This window comes from Puma concolor, chromosome B3 (assembly GCF_028749965.1).
Source record: "Puma concolor isolate L17-30 chromosome B3, mPumCon1.1.hap2, whole genome shotgun sequence".
Taxonomy (NCBI): domain Eukaryota; kingdom Metazoa; phylum Chordata; class Mammalia; order Carnivora; family Felidae; genus Puma; species Puma concolor.
In genome coordinates, this window is record NC_141672.1 from 74,517,619 (window position 1) to 74,541,044 (window position 23,426).

Here is a 23,426-nt window from a genome sequence, read left to right on the forward strand (position 1 = left end):
TGGGCATTTAGATACCTGGAGGGCTCTGGAACCCCAGTTCCCTGCCTCTTTCCTGGAGGGACTTATTTCCAAACCAATTTTCTTTCTCTTCTAAATTTTATTTGCATTGCTCACTCTCCTCTTAAACTGTAGCGTCAGCAATATATGACATAGGCTTACAGGACACACTCTAATCAATATAGAGTGGAAAGGTGAGAGCAGCTAACATACAGTCAGTGGTTACTCCATGCCAGGAACAGTTCTGAGTGCTGGCTCCACTGACCTTTAATCCTTCTAACAACACCGAGGTGCAGGCACATCCCGGTTTTACAGATGAAGAAACCCAGAGGCACCTGACTCTACCGTGTGCCTAACATCTCTGTTGTGCCGCCTCTGATCATTTTCTCAGGTATTGCATGCCATTCATGAAGCTGAAGATTTGGCTGTATATTTTTAAGTATAATAGACTCCATTACTAACTATACATTAACACGTGATCCACTCTGACCTTAGCTTCTTCTCTGCTTACACATGATAGCTGGTTATTGGCTGTTCTCTATGAAACACTTGGTGTTTCCTCCTCCAGTTTCTTCTTTTGCAGCAATTCCCAGAAACTCCATTTTATTTGTTGGAGTTTATTCTCATTTTCTGGGTGTGGACTTCCATCCTACCAATCTGTTTATACATGCCCTCAGCCTGATTCAGATCAGAGGTGAAGTTATCCCTCAGCCAGTGCCCCTGATTTATGGAGGATCATCGCTCCCTTTGTGGTCTTCCTATAAAGCTGATTTCTGAGGATTTAGGCCAAAGCCTTGCTACTTAAACTATGGTCCCTGGACCAGCAGCATCAACATCAATTAGGAGCTTGTAAGAAAAATAATCTCCTGGCCACTCCAGACCTGCTGAATGCGCATTTTATCAAGATCCCCAGGTGATTCATATGCACTTTTAAGTCTGAGAAGCATGGAATAGGGGACATCTAAAATCCTTATAGTTCTCCAGTCTATGCTGCTATGAGAGATGTCTATGCCGTTATTGTTTATCCTTGGTTCTCCTGTTTGCTGTGTGGGATTGGGCAATTACTTGACCTCTGTATGCCTTTGTTTCTTCATCTGTAATGTGGTACTTGCTTCAAAGGGTTGTTTTGTAACGTGCTCAGAACAGTACCTGACGCACAGAAGGTACTATAAGTGTTAGCTCTCTTAATATTGAATGAGCTTTCATGAATGCTTTGGAGTCCCAGTGTCAGGTCAAGCAGGAAGAAGAACAGGTTTGACGACTGACAATGGAACTGCTTCACTGGGGATGGGAGGCTTCTGGTCTCCAAGTGGGAGGTCAGAAATTTAAGGCCTGGAGGCTATACGGAGTAGCTGGTAGAGGCCCCTGTCTTTTTAAGAACTGGGGACACACAGCAGATGTGCCTTCTCCCAGAAATTCCCACTTATATGGCCCAGTGGTAGCGCTGCCTGTGAGAGAGGTCCTGGATATCACCGGGCTGCGCCAGGCCAGGCTGCACCAGGGTGCTGGCTGCTTGGAGAGCTGCAAGAAGTCTATGAAATTGGTGTTAGAGAGAAGCCTGTGAAGACAGGCAGGAATGAAACAGCACAAAAGTTGTGTAAAATAAATGAGCATCTCTTATTATTAGCATGTTGGAGAAGGCCTGTGGCCTGGTCTCATGGCACCCAGATGTTAGTTCTATCCAATTGCTCATACTTTCTGCAAGCCTGGTGGCTCTCCTATCCCTAGATGGCGGCTGGGACAGATGGGGGGGTGCTGTGTTCTCCTGCTAGCCTGGAGCCTCAGGTCACATTCTACGCACACGTCCCTCCAGGGCCTCCAGTTCAGCCAACACCTCCTTGGGCAGATCCTGATTGACTTGCTCTGTCAGGTAGCTCCGAATGTCACGCACCTCCTGTTCCCAGAAGTCTTTGGGGAGTGAGAATAGCTGTGTGGTATCTATCGCTCCCAGACCACTGAGATCCAAGGCACCTTCCTTTGGCACCAGCCCGATGGCCGTCTCTCGGGCACTGTCCTCCCCCTCTAGCCGCCGGCAGATCCAGTCTAGCACCCGAGCATTCTCTCCAAAGCCTGGCCACAGGAAGTGGCCCGCCTCATCCCGCCGGAACCAGTTGACGTGGAAGATGCGGGGTAGCCGGGCCCCCTTGCGCTCCTCCATGCTCAGCCAGTGTTCTAGGTAGCGCCCAAAGTTGTAGCCAAAAAAGGGCCGCATGGCAAATGGGTCGTGCATGATGACCTTCCCTGGGGAGGGGAGCAGGATGGGTAAGGAATCTTCCTCCTAACTGGAGAAGAGAAGGGCACCCTGCATCCAGCTGGAGGAAGTTGGGAAATGTTGGTGGCTCCAGAAGATCCTCAAGAGTAGGGTGAAGAGAAGGGATTGGGAAAAGAGACCCGTGGAAAGGGCAGGCAGGAGGAAGGGAGGAAGGTCTGGCTCAGAAAGGGAGAGAAGCAGCCATGTGGATGTATAGGGATGGCACTCACCTTTGTGTTCAGCCGCAGCAGTGGACTCAGAGCGCATAGCACTGCCCACAAATACCCCGTGGCGCCAGTTGAAGGCCTCATATACCAAGGGTACTCCTAGAACACCAGTGAACAGGGTCACAGGCAGCTTTTGTCTGTGGGCCCTCACCCCCTCCCTCCTGGTGATCTTGATTCCTGGTCTCTCTCTCCTAGTATCTCTGCTTTCCCATTTTCAAACCCCATGCCTCCCCATATTTTGCATTCTCCAGGGGATAGTTCTAGAGACAGACAGCTACAGTTGGCAATCTAGGCTGAGCTTTAAGTATAAGAGGGAGGTAGGCCCTGAGATGGAGACAGACCTTTTACCAAGAAGGCATGGAGCCCACACAATGCTTACCTTTGGGTCTGCGGCCTCCAAAGATGATGGCATCAATGGGGACACCCTCGGGGGCCTCCCAGGCTGGGTCCATGATGGGGCACTGGCGAGCCGGGGCACAAAAGCGAGAGTTGGGATGTGCACAGGGCTCCTTGTCTCCTGGCAGGGGAAATACAAATACTTTCAGTTCCAAGGGCTTTTCCATCCCCAACACACACATATATTTGCATGCACTCTTGCAAAATTTCTGTTTGCATCATCAACTCCCTGCAACCTTGTGTGGTAAGGAGCAGGGAGAAGGGAGCCAGGACATCTTTCCCAAAAGATCAGGTTATTTATCCATAATGGTGCTACCAGCTGTGCTATGTGAGAAAGAATGGGCAAGGAATTGGGGTTTAGCAGGACACTACTGTCTATGCCAAGCTGTAGCTACTTGGCATTGGCCAGTGCTCAAGAGAATGGGCTTAGATCTTGGCATAAGGTTTTCGCAGAAATTTTATCCCAGCAATGATTTATATATGGGATTAAAAAAATTTTTTTTAATGTTTATTTATTATTGAGAGACAGAGACACAGAGCGTGAGCAGGGGAGGGGCAGAGAGAGGGGGAGACACAGACTCTGAAGCAGGCTCCAGACTCTGAGCTGTCAGCACAGAGTCTGATGCGAGGTTCAAACCCACGAACTGTGAGATCATGACCTGAGCTGAAGTTGGTCACCCAACCAACTGAACCACCCAGGCGCCCCACTGTGGGATTATTATTTAAACAAACATTCAAACCTAAAGCAAAAACTGAGGCTGTCAATGAGTACTTCAGACAATTGACTTTCCATCAGCAAATAGAGGAAGATGGGGTCTTCTGAGCTTTCAAAATGTAAACAGCAATTGATTTTGAAGCTAGAAGAATTTTGGTGATTTCCCTGGGTCTCCTTAGACCCAGAGGGAACAATATGTCTTGAAGACCTCACATATAACCTGGGCAGGTGAAACCTGAGGAGCATAGGACATTTGGTCCCTAGGGAGAGAATGGGACCAAGTCGGTGGCATGTGTATAAAACACCACCATGGGGGTCCTAAATGCACACAGAAGCTTCTCTGCTGGAGGTTGCTGGTTAGACCTGGGAAGGGGGGCAAGGGAGTTCTACAGCCAGCCCATCTCTCCCTGCCGCGCCCCCCCCACCCCCGCCAACCTGCCCAGCTCCTGCTTCCACTTGCATATAAGAGCCTCTTGCACTTCCAGCAGCCCCCAATTTAGGACCCTGGCACAGGGTATTATTCTGGGAATAGCAGCTGGGCACAACATGCCCTCGTTATACCCGTGAATCTAGAGATGATGAAAGGGTTGGGGAACTAGTCTTCGGGGAAGTATGAAAGTTTCTTGGGTTTCTCAGTTGGGTGGGAAGGCCAAGGAGGGCTTAATGATGGTGGTGGAGAAAGCAAGGGGTGATTAGATAAGGAGGGAGAATGCTTGGTCAGTCTGGAAGACGTGAATGTAGGCTTCAGTGACCACAAGGCCACCCTCCCCAGCATGCCCTTCTTTGCTTCCATTCTTAGGTCTCTGGGCTAACTGCAGAAGGTCCAGAGTGCAGGGTTGGGGGAGGGGCAGGGCTGCTAGGCACCAGGGGCGATGACAGGGTTGAGAAACTAGCTGTTAGAAGAGGCTAAAGAGCTGGTCTGATTTCGCCTGGAAGATTTGGGTGTGCGTGTTAGAGGGATAGAGAAGGGTGAGGGTAACAACGCTGACCTTTAGACAATAATTATTATACAAGGGATGGTGGGAGCCAAGTGGCAGGGGGAGGGGCAGGCTTCCTCCTCCCTAATGGGTCAAACTTTGTGGACTATGCTTTGAGCCCAAGTCCTTGTGTAAAAATTTTCAAAACAGTCCTTCCCTTTCCTTTTTAAAAAAATTCCAAGGGCACCTGGATGGTTCAGTTAAGTGTCTGACTCTTGATTTCAGCTCAGGTCATGATCTCAGGGTTTGTGAGTTCGAGCCCTGCTTTGGGGTCTGTGCTTCAGTGTTTCCCCACTTGTTCTCTCTCTCTCTCTCTCAAATAAACTTAAAAAAAAAAAAAAGCTCCAGCTTATTGTTACCGAAAATTTCCTATGTATTCAGCACTATGCTGAACACTTTGCATGCATTATTATTTCTTAAGGTTTATTTATTTAGTTTGAGGGGGAAAGGGGCAGAGAGAGAGGGAGGAGAGAGAATCCCAAGCAGGGCTCAAACTCACGATCTGTGAGATCATGACCTGAGCCGAAATCAAGACACGGACGCTTAACCAACGGCACTCCTGCATGCGTTATTTAATTTAACTCTCCAACAGCCAAGATAGGTACTTTGGTAACTGCCTCCATTTAGCTGATGGGGCAATTGAAGTTCATGAGGGTAAGCAGCTTAGCCAGGTCCCAAAGCCAATACCTGGAGTTGGGACTTGACCTGAGATCTCACCTGGGGTTAGAAACCGGGAATATTTATAATTTCCTGTGACTCCCAGAGGTCCTGGAGGACAGCCACAGGTTGTGGAGAAGCCTTTTACGTCATCAAGGTGCTGAGCCCTAGGGGCTGTATCACAACTCCCCCATCATACATACCAGGTTTCCAGGGTTTTCCCAGCCAGGAGGTCACAGTGACACCAGGTGGAAGAGGCTGGTCAATGCCCTCCCAGTACACTCCACCATCACTGGTCTCAGCCACATTGGTGAAAAGAGTGTTACTCTGGATTGTGGCCATGGCATTGGGATTAGTGGTGGCAGAGGTGCCAGGGGCCACGCCGAAGAAGCCATTCTCAGGGTTGATGGCCCGGAGTCGACCTGTCAGGAGCAGAAGTGAAGGAAAGGAAGGATCAACCAGTAAGAGTTGAGAGGTGCATCCATGGAAGGTCCGATTCTGTTCCCTCTTGCCCTGAGCTGGCCCCCAGATCTTATGGAGAAAGCCCTTCTGTCTCTAGGGTGGGTAGACTGCCAGGAGGTATAGGGCAGGGTCCACCATGAGCAGTGAAGGGGAGACTCCTATGCTCTGGTATGAGCCAGAACTGAGTATGATCCATGGGCCTCTCACCGTCACTGTCAAACCTCATCCAGGCAATGTCATCCCCCACACACTCCACTTTCCAGCCTGGCAGTGCTGGCCGCATCATGGCCAGGTTAGTCTTGCCGCAGGCACTGGGGAAGGCGGCTGCCACGTAGCGCTTCTTCCCTGCGGGGTTGGTGATACCCAGGATCTGCGTGTCGAGGAGGGAGGGAACAAAGAGGAGGTCAGTTATGGTCTGCACAGAAAGGACAGCTAGGCGTTAACAGGGAGGACAAATAATTATTGCCTAAACAGGTGCACCACCTTGCCACAGGGCTGGTGTGGCAGCAAGTTGAAGCCCCCTCAATGTTCAGCAGCCTGGGGCCAAAGCTTTGGTCATTTGGGCAGAGTCCCTCCCAACCGGCCCGGCACCTGGCGGTGGGGAGGTGAGGCTGACCAGCCAGGCCCCACTCCTGCCCTGCTCCCTGCAGCTGCCTAGGTCCTCACCAGGCCCTCACCAGCATGTGCTCCGCCAGCCAGCCCTCATCCCGGGCCAGCCGAGAGGCGATGCGAAGGGCAAAGCACTTCTTGCCCAGCAAGGAGTTGCCGCCATAGCCGCTGCCGAAGGAGACGATCTCTCTCTGGTCAGGCACGTGGCCAATCAGGGTTTTCTCTGGGTTGCATGGCCAATGGCTCACCGGCTCCCCTGGGGACAATGGGTTATGGGGTCATGGGGCCGGCTATTGGTAGGGGCATGAGGAACTGGGGCATTAGGAGCTGGAGGGTATTGGGATTGGCAGGAGAGACACTGAGGAGTGGTGGTGGTGCCAATGAGTAGCTTAACACCCCCCCCCCCCCCACACCCCCAGTATCTATCAGCTCCTACGTCCCTGTTCTGGGACAGGACATGGATAAGTGACTTTTCTCAATCTTGTGCAAATTGCTCTGCCAACACAGCATTGCCCCAGCCCAGACTGCTGCTTTAGATTTTGGGAATGAGGTGTTTCACTAATTCAGATGGGTAGGATTGAGGGTTTTCTCTGAATGCAAGCAGGTCTCTGTGGCCTCCCCTAGGCAGGGTAGGCGCTCACCTTGCCCAGTCAGGGGCTGGCCCACAGAGTGCAGACACTTGACAAAGTTGCCATCTCCCAGGGCCTGAAGCACAGGCGTCCCCAGTCGGGTCATGATGCGCATGCTTGCCACCACGTAGGCCGAATCAGTGAGCTGCACTCCGATTCGGGACAGTGGGGACCCCACGGGACCCATGCTGAATGGAAGCACATACATGGTTCGGCCTATGGAGGAAAAATACCACCAGGATGAAGGGTGCTAACCTGTTAATATCTTCAGTGCCCCTGCTTCTGTGTCCCTGCCCCGGTTACCCTGCATGCAGCCTGGAAACCTCTCATCCACAGCTTGCTGGAACTCAGCTGGGGACATCCAGTTGCCTAGCTGCCCACGGGCCCCACCAGCCGGGAGGGGCACTGTGTCCCGTTGAGAAGGAGTTACAATCACTGTCTTGCTCTCTACTCGTGCCACATCCTTGGGGTCTGTGCGGGCCAGCCAGCTGGGGGAGAAAGGATTATCAGGAAGACGTGGCCAGATGATCTCCCTCATCCCCAGACCCAATCTTTCAAGTCCAACTTTGACTCTACGTCTTTTGTGGGTCTTATTTTTGCCCATCTATTTGCACCTCAGTTGCTTGCTCCAGATTTTGTCCCATCTAAGGGGTAGTTCCTTTGGCCCAGGCTTCTAAAGGCCTCTGCCCTCGGCAAAAACTCTGAACTTGGAAGAGGGGGGGAAAAAAAGCAAAGGTTTTTATTTGTATTAGCTTCTTTCCTTAACATAAAAAATATAGACCAATCTCACTAATTCCTGATTCTGTTTCCCCCAGAGCTCCCATTCTTGCTCATTCCATTGGGATGGTCTAGTTAAATTTGATGTTTGTCTTGGTAAACCCAACGTGGCCTCTGTCCAATAAGCTGTTCCCATCCCATGGGTCACAGGGCTCAGGGCTTACCAGTTGTTGTACTTGGGGAGCTTTCGGATAAGTCCCTGCTTTTCCAGCAGGGCCAGTGTGGCAGTGTTCTCAGCCTCGGTGCCATCACAGATGTGGATGCCCTCTGGTTGGCACAGGCGGGCACTGCGCTCCACAAAGTCTCGAACTCCAGCGGGCAGCTGGCCCAGATCTCCACTGAGTACTCGTAGGGTCTGGATGCTGCGCCATGATGACCAGCCCCAAGGGCTCAGCCCAGGCCGGCTAAGCCTACGACAAGAAATAGGTAATGGGCTGGGTGTTCTCATGGAAGATGGGCAAGTCAAGGGGACAGAAAGCTTGGGCTGCCATGGAGCATGCTAAAACAGGTCTTGGCGCAGGCACCTTGAAGAGCAGGTGAGAGTAGGTGTGTGGGATAGGTTCAGGCCACATGTACCTTGTGGCCTCCATGAGTCTCAGTGAGGGTGTTTTCTTGTCAGCAAGGGACGAATATTGCCAAAGGAGCATAAAGGCACATACCTGGTGGCGTGGAGGGTATATGTCGGCATGCTGAGGTTATTGCAGTCTTAACCCATGCCCACGTTTAACTCTGTCTGGTCAAGGTTGGAAATGAGGAGGTGCCCTATGACCCAGTGTCGATAAACTGTGCCCTGGTGACAGCTTCATGGGTCTGGTAGTTAAAGCCCTCATCCCTGTTCTTTCCATTCTTAAGTATAGTTTTTATAAGTTAAAAAAGCAGCTGCTTTTACTTTTTTCTTCTGGTGTGTATAAGACTGTGAAAGCCTCAGCAAAGGACCCAGTCTTTGAGATGGTACAGTCCCAGGTTTCCAAATTAGGGCTCTTGCACAGAGAGTTGGTAACTGGGTATTGGGGTTCCAGGCATCAGAGCTAGGGCTGCCCACCTGGGCCAACAAGGGTTGCATAAGATATTGCTATTGGGTAGGTATCTTTGAGCTGGGTGGAATGCTGACTGTTGGGGAATGTCAATGGCTGGGGTACATGCCCATTCCCATGAGGGCAGGGTCCCTGTTCTCTGTCCCTTCACACCCCTGGGAGAGGGAGAAGCAGGGTCTGCTCTGATTGGCCCGGACCCAGGGTGGAGTGACCCAGAGAGAGAGCAAAGGCCAAGAGAGGGAAGTTGCCCTTCTCTGATGCCAGGGCCTTGCCCACCAGAAACTGCTCCACACATCAGACTGCATGCCCCTGTTCCTCCCCTTAGAGGTCAAATGCCTAGAGAGTTTTGGGTGTTGGTGGTAGGTGGTAACATCAGACTGCAGAAAGCTCAGTTAAACTTAGGCTGTAAGCCTGGGGAAGGGAGACAGCTCGGACCATGGATATGGGAGTTGGAACCTGGCTAGAGTGGACCTGGGCTGGCAGGATTCAAACCCAGTGTGGCCTCAGGGGCAGAGGAAGAGGACTCCCGGGACCTGGCAGGTCCCTCTCCCCACAGGGGGCCTGGCTCAGGAAGTCTCTGGTGATCCTCTCTGACTCTCTACCAGTGGGACCCTCTCCTTTTCCTCTGCTCCAGAGGCTACCCACATGGGCTGGCCAAGAGGAACCCGCTGTGGGAGAGACTTGGGGGTTAGCTCAGACTTTGGGACACATGCTGGGGAGAAGGGAGGCCACAGAGGAACGACAGGAAGCTGTGAAAAGGGAGCAGGGCCTAGGAGCTTCCGTCCCAGACAGAGGACGAAGCCAACCTATTAGAATTGAAGGCAACTTGTCCCCCTCCTCCACCTTGTTTCCCTCTTTCCCCTGGCCGCAGGTCCCTTGGCTGCGCCAGGCTTCCCTCCAGGTTCCAGTTCGCGGGAGGTCGGAAATGGAGGTTTACCTTGTGCCTTCTTTGGGGAGTTCTGAGCTCAATCCCCCAGGGGTTCATGCACCCTTGACCCCAGGGTCCTACCGCGCTTCTAATCGCACCTGGGGCACAAGAGTTACATCTTAAAGAAAAGGAGGAGACGAGGAGACAGGGCTCTGTGGGGGCGAGCGAGGAGGGGAGGAAGTTGTGAGTGGCAGATCGAGACGGCGCGGTCAGAGATCAGCAAAGCAGGGACGGGGGAGGAGGGGACGGAAGCGGAGAGACTCGGAGCGGCGGCGGCGGCCGCCCCAGATCTCCCGCGAGACACGGGCCGGAGAGGCTGGGGATGGAGACACACTCGCCCCGGGCCCGTCTCCTCCTCGGCTGAGAAAGCCGGCGGAGGCTGGCGGGCAGGAGAGCGCCATTGGCAGCCCCGAGGGGGCGAGCGCGGCGGAAGGTGCGGGTCGGCCCCGGGCTAGGGCTCACTCACCGCAGGCCGGGGCGGTACGCAGCGGCCATGGCACCTGGGGCTGCGGGGTGGCCACGAGAACCGAGCGGAGCCGGGGAGATAAGGAAGGCGGGGAAAGAGGGTGCGCTGTTAAGCGAGCGGGAGCGAAGGCTGGGCGGGAGGCGCTTAAAAAGGAGGCGGGCGGGAGGGCGCAGGGGCGGAACCTCGCTGGGCCCGCGCGACCCTCTCTACGCCCTAGCCGTACAGCCGCTCCCCCAGGGCACCAGGCCCCGACCGGACCAGACACCTCCCCTCCCCCAGCATCCTAGCCCCCACACCCATCTCTCTTATTGGACAGCTGGGCCCCCCTACTCGGCTCCCCGCCTCCGCGAGGCTCCGCCCCCCGCTCCGCCTCGCACCCTGCACATGATGTAACTTTGAGGACTCTTGCTCCCGAGAGATAGCGACTGGGAGACAACGGGGTGGCAAACAAGCTAGGAACGAGGGGGGAGGCCAGGGCGAGGGCCCACGGAGGCTGGGAGTCCAGAAATCGAGGGTTGGGCATTGTCTTTTCTCTTCTCCTGGGGACTGGACACCGTAAGACCCATGTTTTTCTGTTTTCCAGGGTCCCAAAGCTAACGTTTTCTTGGTCCCCAACTCCTAAATACCTGTTTCTTCTCCCCCTGATGAGGGTTCCCTTCTGCCTTCCCATAAAATGATGGCGTCTCTCTACCCCCGAGTCTCTTCTTTGGGCCTCTGCCCTGGCTATTCTCTCCACATTCCCCTGAAGAACTAGTCTGTCCCACCCAACCACCACCATAAAGTCCTCAGGTAATTTGCCAAGTTATGTCTCCATCCAGACATCTCTCTTCAACTTGATACCATTGGGTACCACCCCAAATGCCATAGTACCCGAGACTCAACATGCCTGTAGTAGGCACCTGCCCAGCATCCACTCCCCCTTTCTGGTAATATCATCCTGATGTTCCTTTATGGAACTACCTCCTCAGTCCATGGAGGAAATCATATAGGTCTCCTGTGGGTAGGCTCTCAGTTTGACCAATTTGTGTCTTCCTCACTTTGGCCAGAGCAATTGGGAATGTTTAGGGATGGGCATGAGATCCCTCTCTGGAGCTTTTTCTGTAGACTTTCAAAATGAGCTCTTTCTGCTGGGTTTGCTGAGCTGGTGGGATATAAGCATAGAGCGGCAGGGTATCAGCTCGGCACTGCAAAGCAAGAACCTGCCCTCAATGAAAACCAGCCCAAAGGAAGCAGCAGAGGGATGGAGAGCTACAGATTCCTGATTTTGATTATAGGACTCAACAAATTTCTTAATTTCTTCTCTCGCTCAAGCTAATTTTAAGTGGATTTCTGCCATTTGCAACAGAAACAATGCTGATTCTCAGGTTTCTCAAAGTTCTGTGCTAAAACATAGCAGGAAAAGGAGAGCTGGCCTCAAGCCTTGGGCTTGCTATTGGCTCTCTATCTCTTCCACCCAGGCTCCATCCTGGACTCAACCTTATGTGTACGTGTTTGGATTCTTTCCTCCAGTTCCTACATTCAAACTCCGTCCACACCTATTCCACTTCAGACAACTGCCTCTTTGGCAACCCTTTGGGCCTAAAGGTGTGCATGCTGGTCGCAGCATGGATCTACTGAAGGTCATCATCTCTTCCCTAATACTGCACCTGCTCTCATGGTTCCCTATCTCAGTGAATAGCACCAGCATCTAGGCAGCTGCTCCAGAGGAACCTGAATCAGTCTAGGCTATTCCTTTCTTCTCTTCCATAGCCAATCAGATGCTAGGACCTTTGGATTTGTACTTCATAATTAGCTCTCAAATCTGTGTCTATCCCCATGGCCACTGCCTTAGTTCAGGACTTACCTCTCACCTGGCTTCAAGTGATATCTTCCAAGCCACCTCTTGGGCTGCCACCATTCCAAATGCCACTCCTTCTCCCTCCCTCCAAGCTACTCTCCAACTCTTCACAGAAGTTCACTTTGATGAGTTAAGAGAGAGAGGGGTAATTTTTATTGTGTGGACACTAGGCTGGGCTCTGTGCCAGCAGCTTTACATGCATTATTTCATTCAGATTCACAACCATCCTATTTTACAGATGTGGACACTGAGGCTTAGAGAGGTTAAGTCATTTGCTCAAAGTTATATAGCTGGTCAGCAGGAGAAATGAAATCTGAATCCAAACATTTCTGACTCTAATTACCAAGTTATTCCCCCCCTCCAATCCTATACTGTTCCCTTGATTTATCATTAAAAGAAAATGAGATCATATCACTCAGACTTAAAATCCCTCAAGGCTCCCTACCACATGGCAACTGATGTCCTTTATAATCTGACTCCTATTTATCCAACCTTTATCCCTGCCACCTTCTCTCCTATACACCAAACTGCAGTTTCCAGAGCACTTCTGTGAACCTTTTCTGCTCTTCAGACTTAAATTAAACATCACCTCCTTTGTGAAGTCCGTTTGATTCTTAGAATTAACATCTATCTCATCCGTGTTGGTTTTATACTGTGTAATATATATATATATATATATATATATATATATATATATATATATATAAATGTTTTTATTTATTTTTGAGAGACAGAGGACGAGTGGGGGAGGGGCAGAGAGAGAGGGAGACACAGAGTCTGAAGCAGGCTCCAGGCTCTGAGCTGTCAGCACAGAGCCCAATACGGGCTTGAACCCACGAACCATGAGATCATGACCTGAGCCAAAGTTGGATGCTCAATCGACTGAGCCTCTCAGGCACCCCTACATACCTATATTTTTGAACTTATCACACTTTATTATAGTTGTTTTTGTATCTTTATAATCCTCACTTAAGTGTTAGCTCCCTGAAAGGAGGGCCCAAATTTTAGTCTTGTTGTTATTTTATCTTAATTTGGCCTTATTTGGTCAGCTAATAAGTGCTGTTTGAATGAAGAATAAACAAGTCTCATGTTTCTGAACACTTCTCCCCCATTGTGTCCTTTCTTAGCTTAAGGGGCTCCCATGAGGATTTCCTTGTAGTGTCGATTCCCTTTATTCATTTATTTGCTACACTTTTATTCAGTTCCCTGGCCCTCCTCCCAGCCTCCCAGGTCTACCAGCTGGCCCAGTGTTCGAAGCACACCACCAGGGGGCAGGGTGTGACCAGCCTTGACCTGGTCTGCATTTTCTTCCCAAGGCCCTCTGGGTCTGGCCCTTGGACACCTTCCCGAGCTCCTGTAGTGGATGCTATGGTGTGTTGCCTAGATCCCTGCTTCAGGATCCAGGTTTTCCTTGTCCCAGCCTCGGAGTGGTGGCTGCTAATGACTCACAGCCGAATACTTCCCTGAGACCTACCTGTGGCTGAAGGGAGTGGTGTCACCAAACACAATACCCCTTTCCTGGGGCAGTGTGTATCCAGTGACTGATTGACGCAAGGGTACAAAGCCTGATCCCCTTTCCTCAATTTGGTCCATCTGAGCTCCAGAGCTCCTGTGGGATCGGCTGAAGTCTCTGTTCTAATGCAGTGTATTTCCACTTTTCCTCCTGCCCAGTCCTGCTTTTCTCACTCCTTTTGAAAATCCTCCTTGGTGAACCACCTGTATACAGGTTTCCATCTCAGAGTTTGTTTCCAGCTTAAGATATCCCCCAAACTCAACGTGGATACTGCATTAGCCCCCTAATCCCACTCTGATTCCATTTTGCCTTCTAGATCCAAAGTGATCTTTCCAAACAAAATCTGATCTCATCATGGCCCTGCCAAAAATTCTTTAGTAACTTCTCACTGTTCTTTGAATAAAGACCAAATCCTAACCTTGGACCATGAGGCTGTGCTGGCTCTGGCCCCTGCTGACATTGCCACCGTCACCGACCACCATTCTTCCCACTTCCTTGGCTTCTTCTACTCTCTGGCTATATTGGTCTTTTTGTCTGTTTGTTTTGTACTCATGTCTCCTTCCTGCCTGAGCCTTTACATATATTGTTCTTGCAGCTTGGAATCCCCACCTTCTCCATACCCCCGGACATGGTCACTTCTTACTCACCTGGCTGGTCTCAGTTTAATGTGTCTTCCTTAGGCAAGCTGTCCCCTCAATGCTGCCCCTCATTAGATTAGGTCTTCATGAAATACAATTTCATAGTGCCTGCCCTTCTCCTTCATAGGACTCACCTCAGTTATAATAGTTTATTTTCACATAGGCTCCTACCTAACATATGTGGGGCCTGGGGCAAGAGTACAAACAGAGGGTCACAAACCTTGTGTTTTAAATATTTAAAATGTAGAACTCATGCTAACAAACTATTAAATAAAATATGTTCTATTCTTATCCCTTGATAATATGTACACAATGGCCTGGAATTTGGTTCAAAATTGAATGCAGATTTGGATTTTATTTGGAGTCCTTGGGATTCTGCAGCAGAATGTGGTGGGTGGTATGGGGAGAGGATGCACTGGGCCATTGGCCTTTGGGCCCTCTTCTCTTCCCACCCCTGACACTGTCTTGTCCTGTGAGGGGCCTCACATGCATACCTGTGGACCTCCCTGTCTACACATCCCAATTCTGTCCATGACCTCCTACAAATAGTCACCCTTAGCCAGCTTTTGGGTCTAGGGATGTGTGTACTGTAGTGTGGTCCACTTCTGGAAGGGCCTACCTGGGGTAGAGGTCCATGTGGGCCTAGAAGTGGGCTTGGAGCCCTTTGGACAGGGAATTCCTGGGTATCTGGAGTGTGGTCCAGAATGGGGTTGGGTGTGGGCAGAGGAGGCCTGAACTGCTCACCCCATGGGGTGGGACACAGCCAGAGGAGAGCCAGAATGGAGTCTTCCAAAAGCACAGGGCTTAGGGCAGGGGCTACTCTTGCCTGGGCCTAAGGGCAATAAATTGATGCTTCTCTGTTTCATCAGTCTGTATGCTCCACGAAGGCAGGGCTGGTGTCAGTCTGATGTACCAAGGTATCGCTAAAGCCTAGCACAGTGCCTGGTGCTTAATAAACACTTGTCAAATGAACATACCAGGCAGGCCAGGAAGAGGTTTGAAGATTTGGATCCATTACCGAAGATCTGGACACCAAAGGCCAGAACTTCTAGGGCTTACAGGGAATTATGGGCTCCAAATATGGGACAAATATGGGAGTGCAGGACAGAGGAGATAGTGATGGCACCCTGAATTACTGACTCCGTCTCCTCCCTTCCCTCTCATTTTATATCCCCATTCTCCCAGCCCTTTATCTGCCTGGCCCTTCTCCCCCATTGTCCAACATCCCACAGCCCGCTGTGTTTCCTCTATGGCCTGACCATCTATCTGTCTGTTCCTCTGCATCTGTTTCTTTTTTTTTTTTTTTTTTATTAAAAAAAATTTTTTTTTTTAACGTTTATTTATTTTTGAGACGGAGAGAGACAGAGCATGAACGGGGGAGGGTCAGAGAGAGGGAGACACAGAATCTGAAACAGGCTCCAGGCTCTGAGCTGTCAGCACAGAGCCCAATGCAGGGCTCGAACTCATGGACCGCGAGATCATGACCTGAGCCAAAGTCAGCCGCTTAACCGACTGAGCCACCCAGGCGCCCCACCTCTGCATCTGTTTCTAATTCTTGGGCCCCAGTCTTACTTTCCTCTGTCCCTTCCTTCTACTGCCTTTGTTCTTCTGGTCCCTTTTTCCTACCACCTCTCTTTTTACCCCTACTCCCTTCTTGGTGCTCTCCAGAAGACCTCCTCTCTCTTTTAGTTTGTCATGGCCCTTTGCCCACCTCTTCCATGTGCCTACATCCCTCCAACTCCTTTCGTACAAATCTGTGGGGAGCCACCGACTTGTTCTGCCTTCCATCCCAGGTCTATACCTACTGCCCCCTCAGCTAAGCCTTCTTGCCTCCCTTTCTCTGTTCTGTCATTTCTGAAGTCCACCTGCCTTCATCTTTTTCACTCTCATTTCCCGGTCCCCAGATGTCCTCGAGCCAGTCAGTCTCAGTATGCATCTCCCAGGCCCTGGTTCCACCCCCACCAAGGGGGCCCATTAACTACCTCTTGGGTCCCCACTGGCTGCCGCGGCCTCTCGTCTCTGTGCCCTTGCCCATTTCCTCTGGCCTAGCCCTCACTTCCCGGACTCCTTTCCCTAGTCAGTGGCACCTGGTCTGAGCCCTGAGCGGCTCAGCTTGCCTGAGCTTGTTTAGTCTGACTCTTTTAGCCCATTAGCAGCTTAGCCACCCCCTCCCCCAAACCTTTCCTTTGAGCCCTCCAGTAAACAAGAAGATCAGCACAGACCTGACAGCTGCTCGGGGGCAAGTGTCTGGACAGACCAGGCATGAGAAAGGGGCTGCACTCAACACTTCCTATTCTTTCTGCAGCACAGGAAGTTCTGGGGTCTCTTTCCTGGCTATGTGCCTCAAAGCCACATTCCATGGACATGTACGCGAGATTCCCTGGTCTCTATGATCCCCATTCCCATTAAGTGGCCTTGTTCCTAGGCTCTGTTCTTCTGGAAAAACAACTGGATCCAGGCAATCACACTGAGAAGCCTTACTACTTGAATAACGACCGTGGTCTCTGCTCCACGAAATGCAGAACACATGTGGGAAAAGAATGATGTCATCTGATCTAGATCTTCTTATATGTGCGTACAGAGCATGATGGGAGAGACCATGCACACACACAGGGAAGCTGAATTGACTGTAGGTATTCTGTGGACCAGTGGTTCTCAAACTTCAGTGTTCATCAAAGTTGCCTAAAGGCTTATTAACACACAGATTTTTGAGGGCGGGGGGGTCCCAAGCCCAGAGTTTCTGATTCAGTAGGTTTGAGGTGAGGCCAGAGAATATGCATTTCTAGCAAGTTCCCAGGTAATGCTGCTGGTTGGGGCCCACACTTTGAGAACCATTGTTTTAGGCCATCTGAACCTATCAGCTTTTCACCCAACACCTAAGACTGGGACCGTGTTAATTTTTATAACTGATGATCTTTAGGGCTGATGGACACCCAGATCTCTGACTTGGGACAGAGGACTTGTGAACCCCACAGGAACATTTGGGTATCCTCACCAGGTAGGGAATAAAGTTCTATTCTAGTACACACCTTGTTTTAAACAGCTTCAGACAGGTTTAAACACCTCCTTAGCTAATTCCTAGTATCCCTGTTCCAACTTCTACTCAGGGATAAGAGCTCTAAGAGGTGTTAGGGGATTAGGCTGAAAATGTAGGTCACCCCCTAGCCATCTGGGAACCAGGATGAGTGAGAGAGGAAGAGAGAGGGACGGAGACACACGCAGGGAAAAGGCGAGAGGAAGCAGAGGGCGTGTGAGGGCAGTTACAGAAGTCAGATGGATTGGTGGTGATTAGATTTCAGTGTCCCGAGGTGGCCCGGAAAGAAGGAGCAGAGATCCCCACTCTCCCTTCTCCTGCTCCTTCCCGCTGGCCTGCCTGTCCTGGGACTGGTCATCAAGAGTGGGAGAGGCTGCGGATTGGGTAGCCAAGTCCTAGCGATTCACCGTGGGGACAGTTGCCTGTCCTTCTAATAGGATAGCTGTGAGGAGTGTGTGGCCAGTCACAGTGGGAGTGAGGCAGGGGGCCAGAAATGTGAAGATTCCTGAAAGCAGAACCACTGACCCAACTGGCTAGGTGAAAGTGGGTTCAGACTGTTTGTATTCCCCAAAACAACTGCCAAGTCACTGTAGAGCATTGGAGGGTGAGGGCGCCGGGAGCTTCTCTGGGCCTCTTTTCCAGTCCCAGGTTCTCAATCACTGAGGGCTGCGGGTGGTATTCACATGAGGGTGGCTGACTGGGCCAATGCAGCTCTCTGTACCAGGGAACTGAGCACCTGTGAGATGGACCATCAATGAGGAACTTTATTGGGGAAAATGCCCCCTTTCCTTCCTTGAGAACAGGCATACTCATCGTCTTCCCTCTTCTCATTCCCCCCTCAACCCCCCAGGCCAGTGAGATATGCAAATGATCCCCTTACCTCATTGGCTGCAGGCCGGAGGACCACAGATGACCTCAGAGAGCTGGCCCTTTAAGAGTGCCCTGTGGGCTCAGTGCCCACAGCGCCTTGTTCTGAGCACAGAGGCACCAGGCCCTGATCAATGGGGTCTCCAGTCTCTGAGGAAACTGTGCCTGCCTGGCTCTGACACTGACCACATCATCTTTACCATCCCCCAAGTGAGTATATTTGGGGCCTACCTGGGTGCCAGGCCTCTCACCTATAGCCTCCGCCTCTGTCACCTGCTGTCTGCTCTCTGCTGTCTATTGTCAAGAATCCTCACACTTCTTTCCCCTGCCCCACTCCCACCCTGGCTGGCTTTATGTCCCTTACTGCTATCACATCAGAAAGATAAATAGCACTCCTCACTTATCTCTTCGTTCAGTTCTCTCTGGACACCTCTCTCACTGTTTCACCATAGCCTCCCTGCCAAGGATCATTCCTTCAATCTGTGCCTTTGTTCCTACCACCCCTGTCCTCTCAAGGGTGAGGGGTGCAGTAGATAGGGCAACAACCCTTCCCTGGGACAGGAAGACACAAGGACTTGTCCTTCCTCTCACCTCTCTGGGCAGAGCCTGAGCGTATGAGATGTCTAGAGAGAGAGCTACGTAGGCTTGGGGTATCAAGATGGGACCAGATGCCAAGCACTGGGGATAAGCACTCCCTGTCTTGCCCCTTCGGGGGCTGGCAGTGGGGCTATTGGAACTGGAAGCTGGGCTAGAGTGTGAGACTTCTGGCTCAGGAAGGATTCCTGAGGTCATCTAGCCTGAGGTTCCTCAGGTGAGCACACACTCTGCATGATAACAGGGAGGAGAGCTCCTGGGTGACATAAGTTTGGGATGCTCTGGGTTGAGGTTGAACAGATGGTTTACTGAAGGACTTCATAGATTAATATGTTGCTGTGCTTTGTGAATCTGCAAAACGTGGGGATAGGAGGTAGCATTTCTCAAATTTATCTGAGCATCGACTTCTTCTTGGGTATTTCTCACACTTGGTGTTTCCTGGAACACTCTTTGGGAAATGTGAAGGTCTAATTGCCTTTATTGAACAGAAGGGGAAACTGGGGTCAGGTGATCCGTCCAAGTTCATACAACATAGCAGGTTCTGAATAGAAGGAGGAAAACCAATCTTGGTTGGTTCTCTTTGGAGAGATTGGCTTGGGGAAAGATGGTCACCACTCAGTCCTGATCTTGCTAGAACTGACTCTAGGACCTTTCTTTTTCCCTTGGAAAGTCTCATGCTCCTATGAAAGGGATTAATTGATTGATTAACCCACAGAATAGATGTGCATTGAGGATCTTCTAGTGCAAGGCATTGGCCTAGGTGTTCTGAGAGATATAACAACGTTATCCCTATATATTAAAATTCACCTCATACATACCTTCCCATTGTCCTAAAATAGACACCTACTCTGTTACAGTTAATTAAGCAAAAATTTTTGATTGCTTGGAAATGGAATGATGTCTCTTGAGATGACAGAGCCTCTCAGTCTGTCCCAGCACTAGAGTTGGGAGTACTGCCATATTCTTCTTGTTTTTCAAAGCTCCCAGAGGCAACAGTGGGACCAGACTCCATGCTTTCATCTTCTTCAATCAGGCCTTTAAGCTGCTTGCTGGAGCCCCTGCCAACCTGAAAAGTTGCCTCAGTCCAGAGGTGACTATTTAGGGAACAGGGTTGCACCATTGCCCCTGCTTTCCAGAACTGTGGCTCTCCAGAACACTTGGACTTTGGAAGAAGGAGGTTCCCATAAGGAGGCTGGCAGGCAGCCTCCAGGTGCTCCAAATCTCTCTTCTTTTTTTGCAGGTGCACCCCCCCACTCCAGCCCCAGAATGGCACTGCCTCCCAGCCCCCTGGCTATGGAATACGTCAATGACTTTGACTTGATGAAATTTGAGGTAAAGCGGGAACCCTCTGAGGGGCGATCTGGCCCCCCAACAGCCTCACTGGGCTCCACACCCTACAGCTCAGTGCCTCCTTCACCCACCTTCAGTGATCCAGGCATGGTGGGGGCCACTGAGGCCCCCCGGCCAGGCCTGGAGGAGCTGTACTGGCTGGCCACCTTGCAGCAGCAGCTGGGGGCTGGGGAGGCACTGGGCCTGAGTCCTGAAGAGGCTGTTGAGCTGCTGCAGGGTCAGGGGCCAGTCCCTGTTGAGGGGCCCCACAGCTACTACCCAGGAAGCCCGGAGGAGACAGGAGCCCAGCATGCCCAGGTGAGTGATCAGTGAGTTGGTTTGAGGGGAGGCAGGGTGAGGGAGGACAGCCCAAGAGAGGAAGGAGAATTCCTGGAGAGGGTTATGGATTGGACAAGAGACAGAGGGCAGGAGAAGACAAGGGCCCTTGAAAAAAATCAGAGAGAGAAAACTATCTTCTGCCCCCTCCCTTTTCCCCAAATGGAGAGAAATGAGTAGTCTAAACCAGGAGGAAGAGGGAGAAAAGATTAAAAGAGGACCAAAAGGGGAGAGTTGAGAATTAAAGGAGAGCCGTTGATTACGAGAGGCAAATATACTCCGTCTGTGGAAACCAGGGAAAGAGTTGCACTTGGAATTGAGTGCAGTTGAGACAGCGGGCACGGGAATGAGGTTGGCCTTTTCAAGACATCGTGCTTCCCCAGCCCCCAACCTTCTCAGGAAGGATTGGGACTCATCCTATTAATTATAGACACAGATGGGGGTGTTGAGGGCATTAGGATGTAATCCAAATCCGTTGAGGGTCACAGGGTTGCGGCCTTCAGGACAGGGGAGCGAGGTGCATTGGCGGGGCGGGTTCCGTCTGGGCCGTGTCCGCCGGACACCCGGTGAGCCTGGAGCAGGATGCTAAGGACCTCGCTGCAGCGGCGCGGATTTCAGGCGCGCGACCCGCTAGCCAGACCGTGGGAGGCGGGGCCTGCAGTGCGGGGCGGACCCAAAGGGGGAGCGCGCCCCTCGGGGAGGAGGGGCTTGTTGGGATATGGGGCGGGGTCTGGACTGCGGGGTAGATTCTGAGGAAGGGCGAGCATCTGGTAAAGGTGGGGGCCGGGGGCGGAGCCTTCCCGAGGGCGGGGTAGTCCGGCTCGCGACCTAAGTGTGGAGCGGGGAGGGACCCAGCGCTGACCCGCTCTCTGCCCTCTCCCTCTGCAGCTGGCGGAGCGGTTTTCGGACGCGGCGCTGGTGTCGATGTCTGTGCGGGAGCTAAACCGGCAGCTGCGGGGCTGCGGGCGCGACGAGGCGCTGCGGCTGAAGCAGAGGCGCCGCACGCTGAAAAACCGCGGTTACGCGCAGGCCTGCCGCTCCAAGCGGCTGCAGCAGCGGCGGGGGCTAGAGGCTGAGCGCGCCCGCCTGGCCGCCCAGCTGGACGCGCTGCGGGCCGAGGTGGCCCGCCTGGCCAGGGAGCGCGACCTCTACAAGGCTCGCTGTGACCGGCTGACCTCGAGCGGCCCCGGGGCCGGGGACCACGCCCACTTCTTCCTCTGAGTTGCTAGGGGCCGCCGAGTGGTGTAGTAGGTGGGTGGGGGACACCACCTAGAAGGCCACTTTGCCATTCACTAGATGGTTACTAGCGCCTTCTGGTGCCAGACACTCTGTTGTATGACTACATAAATATGCCCGAACTTCCTGGACCCTCAAGGCATGCTCCGACGTTAGAGGCTGGTCATTTTCTGGGAGAGAGGTCTTCGCAGGCAGGTAGCATACACAGCCCTCCACCTCCTGTTCCGCCCCACTTGACCAGGACACTGAGATCTGGAGGAGCCGGTGCCCTGACTGTTGTGGTGGGGGGCGGGTAAGAAGAGGCGCGGATGATAGCTGGGTGACAGTGAATGGGAGGAGAGGGAGTGGTGTGACTTCCCCCTCAGTTTAGATTTTAATTCAAGGTTTTCAACCTGTAGTGCATTAAGGTGGTAATTAGCAATGAAGCAGTATTTTCATTCTGAGGCTTGTAAACACCCCATTTTAAGACTACTGCGTTTTTCAAGATTTCAATCACCAACAAGACAAACTAGGAACTCTATCCATGAGGCTTTCATCCTATCCAACCCAGTGGCCGCCAGGGCCCAGAACAGCAAAGGCCTGAGGAACTGTAGGGGTGGTTGGTGCCGACTGGGAGAGAATTCTGGGCAGGAGTCTGGAGACCTGGGTGCTAGGCCCAGCTCTGCCACAGGATACCTCTGTCACCTTGAGAAAATCACTTGCTCCCTGGGTTTTGGTTACCTCATCTAATCCTGGATTGGATGACTTCTGACACCTTTCCAGTTCTGGCATCTCCTTGGTGTAGGAGCCCCAAGAGTCTTCCCAAGAACCCCCCAAGACAACCTCACCAAATGGACTTCCTGTCCTGCTCCTGCTTCCTGATTGCAGCCTAGGCGGTGGATGAGCCCATGCGCTGCTCCTCTGCTGCTCTCTCCAAGCTGCCTTGGCCTCCAGACCTGCATAGGGTACCCTTGCTACCTCCTGCCTTGCTGAGGGCTGAGGTGAGCCTTTGCCCAGCATGACAAGATGCTGAAAGAGTGTGGTTTTTGTGAATTAAACTTGAAGTTCAGGCAGAACTTTACACTATTGGCTAAATGTTCTTGCAATTTAAGAAGTGTTCATTCTTTAGCCTGGCTCCTGGTTCCTGTGTGTGTGTGTGTGTGTGTGTGTGTGTGTGTGTGCGCACGCGTGCGCGCGCGCACACACACACACGTGCGCGCACTGTGTCTCAGTTCTGGAGGCCCAATGAAAATGGGGTGGAAGCGTGGGGATTGGGCCAGATGGAGCCTCCTCCTCCCACCACCACTGCACAGAAGCCGAGGAGCATCAGTGACTGGGCCAGGCCTGCCTATGGCTATCCTGAGGTCCCACAGTTGCCATGGTTACCCAGCCCTTTGGTTCATCTGCCTACAGAGAGAGTAGGCGGGGGCTCTGGGCAGAGCAGAGGCATTGAGCTGGGAGCAGCTACCTCACCAGCCACTGTCGTAGGTCCTCTAAGGGACATAATAAATAGGGAGAAGCAGTCGAGGGTGGAGAAGAGGCTCCCATATGTCTCTCTTCCTTTCTGCCCCCTCTATCCACCCCCTCCCCAGCTGTCTCTTCCCATCACAGTTCTTGTTCTCTCCTCCCCCTCCTCTAGCCCAGCTCATCCCTCTTCCACTCAGGAGCCTGCAATGGGAGGCATCTCCTCCATCTCCCCCAGGATTTCTTTCTCTTCTCCTCTCCTTCTCTACCACTGGCCACCGGCCACCCTCTCTGGCTCTGGCTCCTCTATCTGAGTGGCTCACAGAGCCTCTCCTCCTTCATCTCCTTCCATATGCATCATTGAAGAAAGAGGCTGGGGCAGGGAGGGTCCCTCCAGGGTCCCATCTCTTCTCTTGCTCTGGATATCACCTGTGTCCTCGCCTGCTCTCTGGAGCTGCAGTCCAGACCCAACAC

The 23,426-nt window shown here is 52.1% G+C and overlaps 2 protein-coding genes across 3 annotated transcripts; one reads left to right on the forward strand and one right to left on the reverse strand.

The window, feature by feature from the left end:
- Positions 1–1,590: 1,590 nt before the first annotated feature.
- On the reverse strand, positions 1,591–10,359 carry PCK2 (phosphoenolpyruvate carboxykinase 2, mitochondrial). Its single transcript, XM_025919057.2, has 10 exons — positions 10,126–10,359; positions 7,862–8,107; positions 7,224–7,408; positions 6,933–7,136; positions 6,360–6,547; positions 5,890–6,052; positions 5,424–5,642; positions 2,855–2,992; positions 2,479–2,574; positions 1,591–2,238 (listed from the first exon to the last, which is right to left on the reverse strand). Exons 1-10 carry the CDS (start codon positions 10,152–10,154, stop codon positions 1,784–1,786), a joined length of 1,923 nt encoding a protein of 640 aa, XP_025774842.1. The 5' UTR covers positions 10,155–10,359; the 3' UTR covers positions 1,591–1,783.
- Positions 10,360–17,993: 7,634 nt separating this feature from the next.
- NRL (neural retina leucine zipper) lies at positions 17,994–22,569 on the forward strand. 2 transcript variants are annotated; one of them, XM_086710113.1, is made up of 3 exons: positions 17,994–18,228; positions 19,849–20,255; positions 21,162–22,569. In XM_086710113.1, the coding sequence occupies exons 1-3, from the start codon at positions 18,009–18,011 to the stop codon at positions 21,492–21,494; spliced, it is 960 nt and encodes a 319-aa protein (XP_086566239.1). In that variant the 5' UTR covers positions 17,994–18,008; the 3' UTR covers positions 21,495–22,569. The 2 variants fall into 2 exon arrangements, with proteins under 2 accessions (XP_086566239.1, XP_025775443.1); XM_025919658.2 differs by lacking the exon at positions 17,994–18,228 and having other exon boundaries at positions 19,801–20,255.
- The last annotated feature ends 857 nt before the right edge of the window (positions 22,570–23,426 follow it).